Genomic DNA, 16,649 nt, shown 5'->3' with positions numbered 1-16,649 from the left:
TCTTCTAGCAAAAGGAAAAGCAAAAGCCAAGAGACTGACCCTGGGACAAGGCCCATATATCTGAATATACAGAAAGAAGGACAGAAAGAAGGCCAGTGTGGAGGAGAGTAATGTGTAGAGGGGAAGACAGGCCTGGGAAAGAGGCAGGGAGTCACCCCAGTCCCACAGAAAGAACCAACCTTCACTCTAGTTCCTCTGATCCCAAATCTCATGTCCAAAGAAAATCACTTAAAACATCCACGTGACTCAAAATAAACACTAAAAACAAAACTCCTCCAGTGAAGATAAACCAGAAAAATAAGGCCTCATCCTTCTGAATAAATAGAACTGAATACCCTTAGAGCTTAATTTGGGCCCAGCATACAATATGTGCTCAACATGTGCTTGCTGAATGGACGCCGCGCAAAAACAATTTTGGTTGTATACATAGCAAGAATGGAGTTGCTCCCCAAACCCTGGACTAACAGGACTTGGAGGCTTGAGAAAGGGAAGCGAAGATGAATCAATGTCCATCTGACGCCACAATATTGGTTATGCACTAAATAGCATTCAATCCCACCAGAGGGTACAGGCTCAAAATTTAGAACTGCAGACACATTTAGATAAATGCACGGATGCCAGATGCATAATGGGTTACTAAGGGAAACGAGGGTGGCCTAATTTTGAAGCCTGACATTAGGAAGACAAGCAGCCCTGGCCCTGTAGGACCCCCATAAGAGTCAGAATCCAGGACTGATCTAGGGCCTGAGCTTCTCTCGTGGACTAAGCCAGCAAATTTAATTACACCTGAAAAGGGAATTGACACTTCAAGATGGGGGGTGGGCAGGCCAGGTGCCCATGGCCAAGGCAAAGCCATGGCCAGATGCAGGCAGAGAAGTAGTGCCCTGTAAATGATTTTAAGGTAATCTGTGGGCTTGTCTCACCTCTGCTTCCAGAGACTAGAACCTCATCTTCCATCTTTGCTTCCCCTAAATAAGACACCGTGTCTTTCTTATGTGTACCGGGAGCTCAGATGTTTGTCAGATGAATGAACTATAACAGCAGATAGCCTAGGCAGTCTACTTTGAGCAACGTGGCCCTCACTGAAGTCCCTGGAGTTGGAGGCAGTATGAAAAGGACAACAGGATCCCATGAAACCAGACACACAAGGAAACAACAAAGAGAGATGAAGAAATGTTTTTGAGGAAGCTTGATCCAATACTTGAAGAGTGCTGTCACACAGAAAAGGAATTAGGTATGCTATATCAAAGCCCCACACATCAACTTTTGGCTGAATTTAAGGAAGAACTTATTCCTAGCAAAATGTTTCCCAGACTGCACTTAGCAGAATGCGAGCATTCAGGGGGTGGAGTACACTGGGGCAGGGTCAGAGAGAGGGAAGGAATTCTAATTTAGTCCATAGGAAAATAAGTTTGGGAATTTGGGTTCAGCAAAGGCAAATGGATATTCTCACTGAAGGACATAGCTTTCACCCCTTCTCAAACTTAGGTGGCTCAAAAGCTTTTCATAGGATGATATGAACATCTCACACAATCTCTATATTCCAATCTCAGCTCAGGGGTAAAGAAGAATTAGAGGTGTCTGACAAAAGCATAATTGTATGAAGGGGTGTGTGTCCCACTAGTATTTGAGTACTTTCAGGATACAGGATTCAACACTGCATGGATGATACAGACAGAGACGCAATCTGAATAGAAAACTAGAACCATGGGTTCATTTTCCCATGAACTTTCATCTTGAGTAACCAAGTAGCTGGCAGGATGGTCCATACTGATGAGGATGTGGACAAACTGCCCTTGCCTGCCCTTGGTGTCCAAATAAATGGATAATATGGATATTGCAAAGGGGTCCTGGAATTAATCAGTGCTGTTGGGTGAGAGGCTTAATGACAGCATGTGTTCTTGCCAGAGCCCACTTTGACTCTTCTCATATAGTATTTTCTAAGACATATTGCCTGCCTGTCTGCCTTCCTCATCCATCCATCTAGTCTATAAATATTCAGAGAGGGGCTTCCATAGCCTGGCAATGATGAGTAAAACCAGACAAGGTGCCGCTTCATGACTGCCTATTGGGGAATACAGACAATAAACAAATACATTATACAAATAATGATTTAATTAAGGTTTTCCATCTATGTTACAAAGGAAATGAATGGTGCAAAAACAACAGTAACTAACACAGAGACCTTGTCCAGTCTGGAGTTTCAGGGTGAATTCTCTAAAGGAGCACAAAACTGTTCTGCAGACCCCCACATGTGCAGGTCCAATACAAGTCTCTGACATTCTTCCAGGAAACCTCAGCCCAATGAGATTGGGAAAGACCACAAAGACCCACCCAGCACAGAAGTCTCCCTTCAAGCACAAATCTAATGGATTTGAGACTATGATTCAGTAGGCCTGGGGTAGGTAACCAGGTGATTAAAATACTGCTACTCTGTAGACCACATTTAAGTAGCACTACTCTATAAAGCACTTTAAAAGATGTAAACAAATGGAGAACTAGCTATACCATGTCCATAGACAGAGAGGCTGGATCATAAAGATGTCAAATTTTCTCAAATTAACCCATGAGTTCAATAGACTTTTAATCAAAACTCTCACAGAGTTATTTTTTTAAATTGCTGTTCTTGTTTAATTCAACAAACTGATTCTGACATTCATTTAGAAGACTAAAACAATTTTGGAAAAGAACAAGTGAGAGACTTGCCTTACAGGCTCAAGGCTTACAAAAAAACTATAGGTGTGGTATGGGCACAGAGACAAAGAGACCAATGGAACAGAACAGAAAGCCCAAACACAGACTTGTGCTTAAAGGAAATTATGTGTAGAAGATGGCACTACAAATCAGAAAAGAATGAATGATCAGTAACTTCTGCTGGGAAAATAGGTTATTTATACATTAAAACCTGGATTTCTACCTAAAACAACATTAAAAACATAAAATTCCAGATGGATTATACTCCTAAATGTGGGAAAAAAAAAAAACCAAAAAACTGTAAAACTCTTAGAAGAAAATACGGAAAACGTTTTCAACTTTAGGGTAGGGAAATATATCTTAAATAAGACACCAACTGTGCAAACCCAGAAGAAAAATGGACAAATTCGACTTCAATAAAATGGAAACTTCTGTATACCGTAAATAAGAAAGAAAAGCCACACACTGGGAAAAGATAATATCTAGAATGTATCAACAATTTCTATCTGTAAGAAAAGACAAACAATCCAAATAGAAAATAATATAAACCTGAAGTTCACAGGTACAGAAATCAAATAGCAAAAAACAGACAACAAAACAAAACATGAAAGGGTACTTAACCTCACAAGTAATCACAGAAATGTGAATTAAGATATCATTTAATGCCCATTACAGTGGCAAAACAAAAACTGAACAGACCAAGTGCTGTCCAAAATGTGAAGCTATAGAAATTCTCACCAACTCTTGTTTGGAGTGTAAATTAGATTAATTTTTTTTTTTTTTTTTTTGAGACAGAGTCTCACTCTGTCGCCCAGGCTAGAGTGCAGTGGCGTGATCTCAGCTCACTGCAGCCTTCGCCTTCCATGTTCAAGCGATTCTCCTGCCTCAACCTCCTGAGTAGATGGGATTACACGCATGAACCACCACACCCAGCTAATTTTTGTATTTTTAGTAAAGACAGGGTTTCACCATGTTGGCCAGGCTGGCCTCAAACTCCTGACCTCAGGTGATCCGCCCACCTAGGCCTCCCAAAGTGCTGGGATTACAGGTATGAGCCTCCATGCCTGGCCTAGATTAATTTCTTTCAAAAGCAATTTTACATTATATGATAAAACTGACAATGCATGTATGCCACAACCCAGCAATTCCACTCAAGGAAGAACAGACTAGACATTTTTACTCAGTTGTTAATAATAGTGAGAAATGGGCAATAGTCTAAATGCCCATCAGAGGACCTGGATAAATACAATATAGGCCATTCATACAATGAAATACTCTGGTAGAAAAATGAAAGAACCAAAGCTACATGTGCCAATATGGATACATCTAAGAACCAATATTGAGAAAAGAAATAAAGTTGTTATAGAAAATGTAAGTAATGGATACTAGTAACATAAAATTTGAAAAATATGCAAGAAAGACCTAGGTGCTATTTGGGATATATATATACCAGTATAAAGATCTATATGAGAGAGGTAAATCTAAATTCAGCATAATGACCTCTAGAGAGGGCAGGAGATGAATGGTATCTGGGAAAAGAATAAAAATCACTCATAAATCACTGCCCCACCACACACACATACACTACTATTAATCATCATCAGAGTAATGGAGGCTTCTTCAATGAAGCCAGGCCTTTTTAGATTGCAAAGCTTCAGAAAGCATTTAGTCCAGCCTTTGACCCATACAGGAAACTTCTCTCCAATACCTGGGGCAAGGGATCCTTCTACCTTTATGACAAACTTGCAAGTCAGGGCCACTGTGTATGGTTATATAGGTCAGGCACCACACAATTCTGGAATGTATATTTCATAATGTAAATTATGACCCTTTGGGTTGTTCAGTGTGCAGTGTACACAACCACACTCGGCAGACCTGTGAGGGTCACAGATCCTTTGGAACTCTGATAAAACTAGGACAATTTCTGGGAAAATGCCCATCCACACAAGTACTACTTACAATTTCAGTGGATTCAGACACACCCCCAACAATGATTGGCAACCCTATACTGGTCAACTTCCAGGGACGGGTGCTCACAACCTTCTGAAGTACTTCCAGACAATGCGATGCTGTGAGACCAAGCTCTTCCCTATGCACATTTAAAACCTCCTTCTTTATAATCTCTATCCATTAAAGTTGATCTCCTTCCTTTCCATATGACAATTCAGCTACTGAAAGCAAGCTAACCCATCCCCCCTAGAGATTTATGCTTTCCAGGCTAAATACACTCTTGATTTAGCTTATTGCAAATAGGCTGCATCTCTTCTTTTGCGCAAAATGAATTTTTAAACTGTCTATCCTTTCACTAAGCAATTCCTGACCTAATAAGCAACTATGTACGCTGACATGTTATCAAAGAACAAGAAAACATTTCTCTCAGCTGCCCCTTTGGGAAACCTCTGAAGATGTGCACTCTTGCTGCCGAAGCCGTCGAATGCTCACAGAAGCCAGCAAGTGCCAGGCTGGAAGAAGGATCAGGCTTTTTCCAGGAATATGGGCAAGACCAAGTGAGCAGAACCAGGACAGAGCCCCCACAGGCCAAGGGTGACAAGTTCTTCTCCACTTACTCCCAAAACTCCATGACGGGGGAGGTGGCATTCTGCAGAGACACATGGCTGTAGTTGCTCACATTCAGTTTCTGGAACTCCACACAATTCTCTACAGTGGAAACAGACAAGAAATAGAAGAAAATTAACCTCCATGAAAGCTGAATCCTGAAAAACATTCAGAGCTGATGTGCAACTAGGCATTTTCATGTAGCCGCTCCAAGCAAACATGCGTCAAAGGGCATTGGGGAAAATCAATATTTTACAAACAGTTAAGAGGTTTGGACTGATTAGAACAGGAGGAAAAGTTTATGGGGAAGGGGACCTTCTCTCTCCCATTCCCAACCAACACTCCCTATCAAACTGTCTCCTCTACCCTTGTTCCCAAACCTTCTTTTCTTTTTTCCACTTCCCTGCCTGAGGCCCATCAGTAGCATTTAGCTATCTGGCTGAAGGGCTGTAGTGGAATAGAAGGACTAAAGGAATGGATCATCCATGGTGACCTTGGGGCAGTAATGCAGCCGAGACTGTTTTACTTTATGTGAAAAGGGGCTAATGCCACAGCTGTCTCATCAAAATGTGATGATTGGAGGAAATGGTGTGAGCCAACATATGTCAAGAATCCCTGGTTTCTTCATCATTCTCTCACTCGATCCAGTCAATCAGAAAGGATTTACTGAATGCCTCTTCTCATTTCATGAAATTTGATGTCCCAGGGAGATTTAATCTCAAGTAAAAGCAACCTAGTATTCATCCTTCAAGGCCCAGTGCCCCTGGGCCTTAACCCCTCCCTCCAGGAGGGCTTCCCCAACCTCCCTCCTCCGAAATCTAAGAAAGCAAGAATTCAAAGGCCCTCCAAGGAATCACCTGCTCCAACTCCCTTTATTTTGAGGAAGAAGAATCTAAGGTTCAGAAATAGTCAAGGGACCCCCGCCTATACCCTTTTCCTCCTATATAAAGTCACTGACCAGTTGTGGATAGAACTGAAATAAACTCCAGCCAGGGCTCCATCTACTTTGCCATGGGTATTGCCCAGAAAAGTCGACCACCATGGGACCCATGTCCCTCTGTTTAGAGACACCTGGGGCACCAGACCATGAGCTCCCCGAGGGCAAGGCCTCCTGTATCCATTCACCTCAGAGGCCCCTGCACCCCGCACCATGGCCAGCACGGAGCAGGTGCCCGGTTGGCTTCACTCTTGCATGTCTTCCATCTCACATACGTATGAATGCTCCAAATCACATCTGTAATCTCTGCAGGCAGGAATCACCTCCTATATGTGATGTTTCACACATTGCAAGTGTTCACACACCTTTAGAGAAAGGGGATTGCAAACCATTTGAAGAAAGAGGTTTGCAGTCCACTGGAGAAAATCCAGATTGTCTGCCTGCTTGTTGATCCTCTTGGCAAGCGCTAACTATGTTCTGAAAGGAGGTGGTCTCTGGGTCCTCAGTCAGGCTTGAGAGGAGCCTGGAAACCTGAAATTATAAGCAAGATTTCTGAATGTGTCCTGTGCCTTTTTCTGGAGAGAGGAGACCTTGACTTTTATCGGATTCCCTAAAATAGGATTTCTCAATTCTTTTTTTCTTCCTAGATTAAAAAAAAATTTCTTGGACACCCAAGTTGACCAGTTATTTTTATTAAAATATTTAACCACATACAAATAAACAATGAGTTATAAAGTCTTTGTGATTGTAGTATTCATTCAATTATAAAAGCCAAATTAAATGTATAAATTAAATACCAACCAAACTACAGAACCAACACAATTTAAAGTGATAACAGAAAATAGATGCATAGGATAATGCCATTTGGTAAAATTATATTGCTTTCCCAACAGAAAAATGAAACTGATACGTAAGAAGCAGAATCTGTTGAGTTCAGGTGGTTTATTCCTCTGTGCACTATTTGAGATCTGATTACACCATTTTCCTCTGGTTACACTTCTGCCAAACCTTCATTCCTATGGTGTGTTGCATTCTCAACTGGACTTCACTTAGTAATAATGCTCTGTTTATGAATTAAATCTTTCTGGTCTTTTTCCCTTGGCCACTATCATTCTATTCGCCACGAATGCATCTTAAATTATAAACATGCATAAAGTCAGCCACTGGAACCTCCTGACTGTCCTCAGTTATAAGGTGTTTGCTCAGACCATCCAGAACATGTGCATATTTTTAGAGTATCCTCAAAATGAGTACACACAATTAAATTATCCTAGAGGACTCACAGGCCTCCAAGAAAATGTCCTTGAATTTTAGTTTGATAAACATTTCTATGAGTTCCCTGGCCAAAGGAAGGTTAAAAACTAGGGCCCTAAAGAGAGAAACAGCAAAAGCTCCACAAAATGCAATAGCCAGGGGTTGGGGGAGTGGGGGAGTAGGGCAGAGTCAGGCATCGCACAGGGCTAGAAGCCACACTGCAGCATCTCTAGGTCTACCACCTGCGGTTCCTTCTACTGGTCACCAACATCCTACTCAATCTTACTGGATCTCAGCCCTCAGGATGGCAGGCCACTTCCAGACACAATCTAACACGGGTTATTATATGGATGGTGAATAGGCCAAAGTGTGTGTGCCAATTCCAGTCAAAAGGCAGCAGCTGTCTGCAGCACTATTGGAGAAGGGTTCTAAGGCCAAGACTAGACTGAGAAGGAAAGAGTGCTACAATTGATTAGCGATGTCTTCTGTGAGTATGGCCAGCTTAGACAGGGATTGGGCAGGGATATGCCTTCCTTGGACTATCAAACTCAATGCTAATAGGAGGATATATGGAAAAACAAAGAATATATCGGGATCAAAAATAGTCTAAAAGATTATCCATTCCAGCAGGAGTGGGGTTGGGGGTTAAATTCAAATGTCAGCTGGGTTGGATTGATAAAGTAAATGAATAAAGTGAGCTGGGTGGGGTTTGTGGTAACTCAATGACAGATTTGTCATTGAAGGCAATAGCCACCTTTTGGCTGCAGCCACTGCTGTCAAGCAGGAAAGTGGGTCTGGTGTCACCAGATTGTTTAAGTTTTTAAGATAGGCTGGAAACCTGAATTTTTCAGGTGAAGTCTTCCAACTTTTTAAATTTTGGCAACCAAATCCATTTTTTAAGTTTGCCATTCACTGATCTAAAGCCTGGTTGGCCTGTAGGTCCTCTATCTGCAGCCCTTGATCTGGTCTAACCCCAGTTTTACAAGGGAAAACTTGACACTAGAGGCAAGACTGGTATTGGAGCCCTAGTCCCCTAAGTCTAAATCTAGTGCTCTTCCTCACACCCCCATGCTACCTCCAAAGGGTTCAGTCTCTGCATTTGACAGAAGACAGAACATCTCCATTCTCCTAACCATGCCAGGCTCTGGGCCAATGCTCAGCTCAGCCTTTAGGGCTGCAACTCACAGAACGTACCAGAACAGGTGCAGAGCTGACCTCTGTTTCAGCAAGACTACCCTAGAAAACTAGACTCTTGATGAGAGGCAGGGACCAGGACTGGCCTGGAGGGCACGAACAAACCCCAATCCCAGGTCACCCAGCAGGACCAGCAGAGAGACCTCCGTGGGGCCATACCTGTGTTCCACTCATGCCCACAGGTAGCCCAGGGTAGCTCAGTAGTGAAGCAGTTGCTCAGGTAAAAAATGGCCCATGCCAGGATAATGATGTAGTACACGTTCAGATGGGCCTCAATCACCTGCGTTGCATAGCCAATGCCTGAAGGGACAAAAGAAAGGAAGCAACTTGAGTCTATCTTTTCAAAACAATCTGCCTTTGCAGTTTACATTCCCTGTGCAAAATTTTATTTTCTCATTAACTCAACACATACCTTCAAATAAAGGGCAAACTTTCCTCCAACACGTAATGCCACCTTCACTTGTGAACTGCCCCAGAGCTGTCTCCAGGAAAAAAACAGGAATTCCACAGCAAATAAAAAACACCACGTAGGGAATCAGGAATGCCCCTGTAAGGATGCAAAGGAATGAGATGAAAACTGTCCCTACCGTTTCATACTTGGTGCAAGAACTCTTTAATAAACACCTACTACAGGCCAGACATGATGTTCTTTGAACTTGAGTTCAAGTTCCCATTATGAGGACCAGAGTCAGAAAACAGGGCTAGGTTTATGTGAGTCCACCTCACATCTCCAAGCCTCAACTTCTCCATCTGTAAAATGGAATTTCAGTTTTTAACATCTGCACTGCTTCCCTCATAGAATTGTAATGTAGCTAAGATGATAATGTAAAAGAAATTGTTTCATTGGCTCATTAAAAAAAAAATTACATTTCATCCTCCAGCATGGGTCAAATTCATTCCTTCCCTGAATGTTGCACCCTTTTTCATTTTAAAGTGACCTCAACAGACCAGGTGAGGGGCACCCCTGCCTCTTACTTTGGAAGTGACCTGCAAACAATCTTTGTCATAAAGAGCATTCTCAGGGAATTATACAGTGAACAATATCAGGCCTCAAAGAATTAAGTACCCCTACACATGAGGCCCAGGTGTGGTGTCAACTTGCAAGGAGTTTGCAAAAAGAATCTATCTAGCAAAGGCTGGCTTTGAATTGGTCCAGGAAGAGATCACCCTAAGCATTAGGGTTCCTATCTTGAAACACAATACCCATTGCCTGGGTCTTTCTGTGAAACAAATTAAATAACTGAGGTGAGCATGAACTATTACACCCAGAATGGGGATTTTTCCAAATCCCTCATTCTGTTCCTCCTGTCTAATAACAAAGCATGGAAACACATGCTATTTGCTACCATCTGATCTCACAAATGAAGGCTTTAACTGAAAGTGCTTTTTGCTAAATGAAGTCTCCTTAACTGCAAGGATTAATAGCAACAATTTTGATCAATCCTGATAGCAGGACCATATCTATCAGCGTTTGAAAGTGTCTTAGCTTTTCTGGGCAAGCAGCTAATTTAAAGTTTCATATTGGGAAATAAATACTTCAAACTATTGTTGGGATCTATAAGGAGGGCAGAATGGATGTTTTTTAAAAGGTAAACAGTTGAGAAGCAGATATCCCAACTACATTAGAAAGCAAAAAGTGTGGAAAAGGAGATAGGAGGATCTGTTTACTGAATCTAAATCTAAGTGATTAAAATCAGCTGCAGCAGGTCCCCTAACATGCTGTTATTTACCTGTGAAACCTCTAGAATCTAACGTATAATGTATGACACTTTTGGAAAGTCTTTTGACCTGTGCATTCACAAAGCTACTAATCCTTAGGATAATAAACTCAATCAAACCAGGAGATCTATGCATCTCATGGAAACTCTTGGCAAGTCAGAAGAAAAAAAAGAAAAAAACCAAAACAACAATGACTCATTTTAAAACTTTACTCCACTACAACCTTTTTTTTTTAAGAAAAAAAAAAAAATCTGTGCCAGAATTTGTAATTAACCCAGTTTACCCTGTTTTCTGCTTTTAGGGATGCTTTTTGTTTGGGCACAACATTTCCTGTAAGGAAAAAAAGATGTTAAAACAATTTGTGCCTGGGGACTACCCTAGATTTCCACAGGTTTCCAAGTGGACGCAGTTTACAAACGCTGAATCTGCAGAGGCGGGATTCACAGCCGAGACCACAGGGCACGTTGGGGGTCTCCAAGTCCACTCCCTCTCTCTCCCTTGCCAAGCCATCAACACCGGCGGCCACTTCATTACCAGTGCAGAGCAGGCTTGGAGCAGCCTGTGCCTTCAGGATGAATGTCCCCAAAGAAAGGGCCTGGGCCAAGCAGTACCCTTCTCGCTCTCCCGGCAGCTGCTCGCACAGGAAGTCCTGCTCTGCTCAGACAACGCGGTCCCTGCCAGCCAACTTCTGAGCCACCTTCGCTGGGGTTTGGGAATTTGCTGGAGGGGCAAGGGCACAGGAAAGAGAAGAGGGAACATACAGATGCAGGCTCTTCCTTGGAGAAACTGTGCCACCGAAGGAGGTTTTATAAGATCCCTTGCCATGGACCCACCCAGCTGTCCTGCTGATATGACAGGAGGGGGTCCTGAAGGCTGGAGCCCCTTCCCTGAGCTGGGAGAGTTATGGATTCGCTGCTGCATCTTTTGTCAAACTGACTTTGAGAGGCTGTCACTAGAAAGGACTCTCTCATCACCATCCTTTCCCTCTGCCCTTCTACATCTCTACGGCAGAGCATCAGCATTAAACCAGTGTTGCTGTTTGTCGTGGGTGACTCTCAGACCCGTAAAATAAACTATTCGTTGCCAATTCTTCCACCAGAGGGGCCCCAAATAGTGGCCCTAAAAATGGGCTTAAGAGTAGACGAAAGACTAGGCAGGAAACCATAGAGCAATGCCTCGCCTAAAAGTTCTCCCTGTGATGAGTCCAGTTCCAGTTTAAAACAAGGCCTTTGACATCAGAATCCCATCTTTACTTTTGGTCGAGTGAGACTTCTCTGACCCCAGTGTCCTCATCTGCAAAATGGGTAGACCCCTGCCTACGAAAGTGACCGAGAGGATGAGATGAGATGATATAGGTCAAAGGTGCTCCGCACTTCAGTAAGCGCGCAAAAACTGAGACCACTTTGATCATCAGGAGTCCCTTCTCCACAGGCCTTTTTCCCAGTTAAGAAAGCTGAGGTTCAAAGGGGCCAAGTGCCTGAAACACCAGTGCGCGTACCCAAAGCGAGGGCTCCCTGGCCTCGGTCTGCATCTCACGCTGGGGACAGAACGCGGGCAAGTCCCCGCGCTGGCCGGTGGAACCCTCAGGTGCGAACTGGCACGTGCGCGTGCGCACTGGCACAGGCGGGCCGCGCTCCAGGGCGAGCTCACGCGCCAGGTGCCTGGAGTCGAGGTTCTCCGCTCGGGTTCCGCTCCACGCAGGCGCGGGAGGGGGTCTCGCGCTCGCCCCTGGTTCCCCGCCCCCACCGGGCGGGTGGAGCCACCTCCCCTTCTCCTCCCTATCACCTCACCTCCTCCGTTCTTGTAGCACAGGTAGGGGAAGCGCCATACGTTGCCCAGCCCAATGATCTCCCCGGCCACGCTCAGCACGAACTCCACCTTGTTGTTCCAGTGGCCGCGCTCGTGGACCGCCTTGTCGCGCTTGTCGCGCGGGTCGCGCGCGGGCGCCCCGCTGCTGCCGCTGCCACCCGGCGCCTCGGACTCCCGCGCCCTCCTCTGCAGCCCTTCCCCATTGCCCCAGGGGCGCGCCTTCTCCGCCGTCATGGCCGCGCTGGCTGCCTCGTCGCCGGCCCGGCTCTGCGCCCGCCGCCCCGGGCGGGCTGGCTTTTCAGGAGGCGCGAGCAGGCGGGAGGGGGAGGCAGGGGGTGGAGCTGAGGGACCGGGCCAGGCCAGCGCGGAGATGGGGACTGGGACGCGGCGCGGAGGCCCGGCCCGCAGGGCGCCCACGCCACCCACGCCACCCCAGCCCGGTCAGAGAGCCCGCGAGCACCTTGCGCGCGCCGAACCCTTGCAGCGCCCATCCTTCCCGCAGCCTTACCCACTGACCTGCTAGGACAAGAGTGGAAGCACCCATTTAGGCCTAGGCTGGCTCCACTCACCAAACCCCAAAGTTCTACCACCGTCCATAACCTTCAAATGCTTGGGCCTCAGTTTCCCGTCTCTAATAAGAGGAATGGGCTCTAGACCAGACTTCTCCAACTTGAACTTACACACCAGACACCTGTGGGTCATGTTTAAACTACACATCACGGTCCAGTAGATCACAGTAGGCTGAAGAGCCTGTATGTCTGACGAGCTCCCCAGTGATGTCGTTATGTCTGGTCCAGGAACCACACCTTGAGGAAAAGGGTGTAAATGAACTCGTGGCTTCTTCCCGGCCCTAGACACCCTGCAGGTCTTGTTCATACTGGTGTCCGCAGCTCTCAACATAGTCAGGACTGGGTGGCAGTTAAGTGCTTGTGTGTAGAAACAGGTAAATCTAAGTTGTGTGATTTTGGTCAGTCATCTGATCCCTCTGTGCCTCAGTTTCCTTTCCTGATCTGCAAAAGGTAATACCAGTAGGGTCTTGTAGGTTTTAATGTAGGGGATGGATTTTTAGGTAAAATGTTATTAAATGCTTATAAAGGTCTTGATACCTTGGAAGTGCCCAATGAACATTGCCCATTGTTAGTATTATACAATGTGTAGACATACACACATTTGTCCATCTTCTTGTATAATATTTGTCTCCTCACTTAGTTGTAAGGATGATATACACTGTCGTGTTCATTATAATAGCCACAGAACCTAGCACAAGACTTGGTGCATAGTATGTGCTCAATAAATATTTGTGGCTAGAGAGGAAGGAAGGAAGGAAGGAACAGGAAAAGGGGAAGAAGGAAAGACTATTAAAGCTGCTGGGGGCCACAGAGATGAATACTTCCACCTCTTCCATTGCACAGGCCTGGAGAAGTCCAGCCACATGAGCCCCCACCAGCTCTGCTCTCCATCTGTTCCTTGGAGCTCCCTCTGGAGCTCTCTTAGGGACAGGCTCCTTGCCTTGTAGGCTTCAAACTCTTGCCTTCAGCTTCTCCTTTCATTCTGGCTCACAACTGCTCAAGTCTCTCCCAACCTCCATCTCCCCAGAAAGCCTTTCCTTCCACCATCTTCCCCTTTCCCCTCACCCCCACTATCATATTTCTTGAAAGAGTAAGTTGACAGGCTGCCAGCCCTGTCTTCACCTCCCACGCGTTCCTCAACCCACGGCAATCTGGCACCCACCCCTACCACTCCTCTGAAAATGTTGTGAAGTCCTGGACACCCTCTCAGTTTGGCAAATTCTATGGTTCCTTTTCCATCCCCATCCTGCCTGGCCTCTAGGTAACTTTCTGCACTGTTGCTCCCTCCTTTGCTTCTTAAAATTCCCACTGGTGTGATTTTCTTGGCATTGCCTGACACAGCTACTGTTTCTCTCCCTGCTTCTCTGGTTCTCCTTTCTCTCTCCTTAAATTCAGCCTTTCTCATATCTTGAACCACTGAACTAAATGTGGGTGCCTCCCAAACCTCTGTCCCCATGTGCTGCCCAGGTTATGTTTAAAAGCAAAGATGCTGCTGTGTTCAGGGTGAGAGTATACTGAATTCAGATCGATGTGGCTTCGCATCCAAGCTCTGCCCGTTAGGTGCTCTGTTACCTCTTTGCCTCACGCTTCTCACCTGTTAAGTGGGCTTCACATGCGTTCTGACCTCATAGGGTGGGTGTGAGGGTTAAAAGCTTCAGCAGGAGCTCTGTGAACAGTAGCTATTACTGTTACTTATTATCTCTATTTTTTAAAAGATGGAGTCTCAGTCTGTCACCCAGGCTGGAGTATAATAGCACAATCTTGGCTCACTGCAACCTCCACCTCCCAGGTTCAAGCAATTCTCCTGCCTCAGCCTCCTGAGTAGCTGGGATTACAGGTGTCCACCAACACACCCAGCTAATTTTGTATTTTAGTAGAGACAGGATTTCACCATGTTGGCCAGGCTGGTCTTGAACTCCTGACCTCAGGTGATCTGCCCGCCTCAGCCTCCCAAAGTGCTAGGATTACAGGGGTGAGCCACCACACTTGACCAGTAGCTATTGTTTGTATTGTGAGGAGTGGGAGGATAGTTAGTTCATTCCCTTGCTTAAAAGCCCTAGTGGGGGGGCCAACGTAGCAAGACCCTATCTTTAAAATAAAAATAAAATAAAATACGTAGCCAGATGTGGTAGTGCACACCTATAGTCCCAATTACTCAGGAGGCTGAGGCAGGAGGATGGCATAAGCTTGAACTCCCCCATGATCATGTCACTGCATTCCAATCTGGAGTGCAGCACAAGATCCTGACTGCAAAAACAAACAAAAAAACCTTCATTGGACTTCCTTTTCCTACAGAATAAAACCAAATTCCTGGCCCCAATATTCAAAATTCCCTCTCAATCAAACGGTCCCAACCTTTCCTTCTACCATTTTGAATACCATTTTCTCCCACACTAAGACATCATTATTTTTGTTTTCTTTTGGATGATCCTCAATGCTGTATATAGAATAAAGGAAGGAATTTACCTTCAACCCCAATGATCCTTATGCAGAGTAGGCACATAGTAGCTAGGAGCCAATTTATTAAATGAACAAGTACATCAAAAGTTAGACATATTCCTGAATCTTACTATTGCAATATTAGGCTGTCACTCCAGAATCTGTACAAAGCTCCTTTGAAACTAATTACATTTTCGCTTTGTGCTGGCGCTCAGCATAATTAGCTCCAGGAATTGACTTCCTCTGAGCAGCTGTGATTCTACCAGACCTGCTTGGGAAGTAACACTGAACCAGCAACAGAGGGCTGGGGCTGGCCATCATCTGGTCTGGGACCCAGGCCCAGTTCTGCTGATGGATGGTTTTGTGGCGTTGGGTACATCACCCAATCTCTCTGAGCTCTGGTGTCCTCATTTTATTCAAATGAGCACAATTATTCCCATGTCCCAGGGTGGTCATCAAGGCAAAATGAGATCACATGCAGGGAAGAACATTGTACAAATACTAATGTTGCAAACTCACCTCTCAGGTTTGAATGGTTCCCTTTATAAAAGTTAGCCAGGTCAATTTCCTATTTGAATTTAGTAAGTAAATATTTAAAGTCCATCTCCTTGGTTATTTTATGGCCCTTGAAAAGCCTTGATCTTTTTACTTTGTCCTTCTCCAGAAGAGTCCACATCCGCTTCATCATTGCAGGACCTCATCTCTAGACCTTTGCCACTTCATTTCTTTGTTGAGGGACAGTGGGCTGAAGAGCACACACTGATTGTGGGGTCGATATACAGGGATTGGGACACAAATGGAACACACATCTTATCCCCAGGGCTGGCCCTAATGCAACACAGCACAGTGGGTAAGAATGTTGGTTCTGCAGTGACACTGCCTGGTTTCAAAGCCAACTCCAAATGACCTTGGAAAATGACTTCATGTCTCTGAGTTTCCGTTTCCTTATCTGTAAAACCAGGGTAGTAATAGTATCTACCTTTTAGTTGTCATGAGGATTGAGTGGGTTAGTATTTGTAAAGCACTTGGATTTGTACCTGATAGGCATGTTTGTTATAAGCAGTCTTCAGAGGACAGAAATGTCATGACTCCTTTATTCCTTTCTTGGGGCAAGCACTCAATGTCTTCCATCTTCTGGAAACAGCAGTTGTTGTCCTGAGGCTCATTGAAACTTCACCAATGCTCATTCATTCCTTCATTCACCAAATGCTTTGGTTTTTTTTTTTTTTTTTTTTTTTTGTATTTTTAGTAGAGATGGGATTTCACCATGTTGGCCAGGCTGGTCTCAAACTCCTGACCTCAAGTGATCTGCCCGCCTCAGCTTCCCAAAGTGGTAGAATTACAGGCATAATCCACCATGCCCGGCCTTGCTTTGACTCTTGAATTATTTTCCGGATGCAATATCGGTCACTAGGGAGCAACACCAGATATAAACCTCACCTCAATGGTATGCTAGAGCTGGCTCACACTAGCTCATG

At 44.8% G+C, this 16,649-nt stretch overlaps 1 protein-coding gene across 1 annotated transcript in view; it reads right to left on the bottom strand.

The window, feature by feature from the left end:
• SLC6A11 (solute carrier family 6 member 11) overlaps positions 1-12,457 on the bottom strand; it is a 125,156-nt gene extending 112,699 nt beyond the window's left edge. Inside the window, exons 1-4 of the mRNA XM_017858261.1 lie at positions 12,145-12,457; positions 9,048-9,182; positions 8,795-8,935; positions 5,262-5,352 (exon numbers count right to left, since the gene is read on the bottom strand). Of these exons, the coding sequence (XP_017713750.1) occupies positions 5,262-5,352; positions 8,795-8,935; positions 9,048-9,182; positions 12,145-12,397 (620 nt within the window). The 5' untranslated portion in view covers positions 12,398-12,457. The remainder of the gene's footprint in view (positions 1-5,261; positions 5,353-8,794; positions 8,936-9,047; positions 9,183-12,144) is intronic.
• Between the last annotated feature and the right edge of the window lie 4,192 nt (positions 12,458-16,649).

The sequence above is a fragment of the Rhinopithecus bieti genome, unplaced genomic scaffold (assembly GCF_001698545.2).
Source record: "Rhinopithecus bieti isolate Rb0 unplaced genomic scaffold, ASM169854v2 scaffold_48368, whole genome shotgun sequence".
Taxonomy (NCBI): domain Eukaryota; kingdom Metazoa; phylum Chordata; class Mammalia; order Primates; family Cercopithecidae; genus Rhinopithecus; species Rhinopithecus bieti.
Note: the sequence above shows the minus strand (reverse complement) of the source record. Positions and strands in the feature narration are given on the sequence as shown.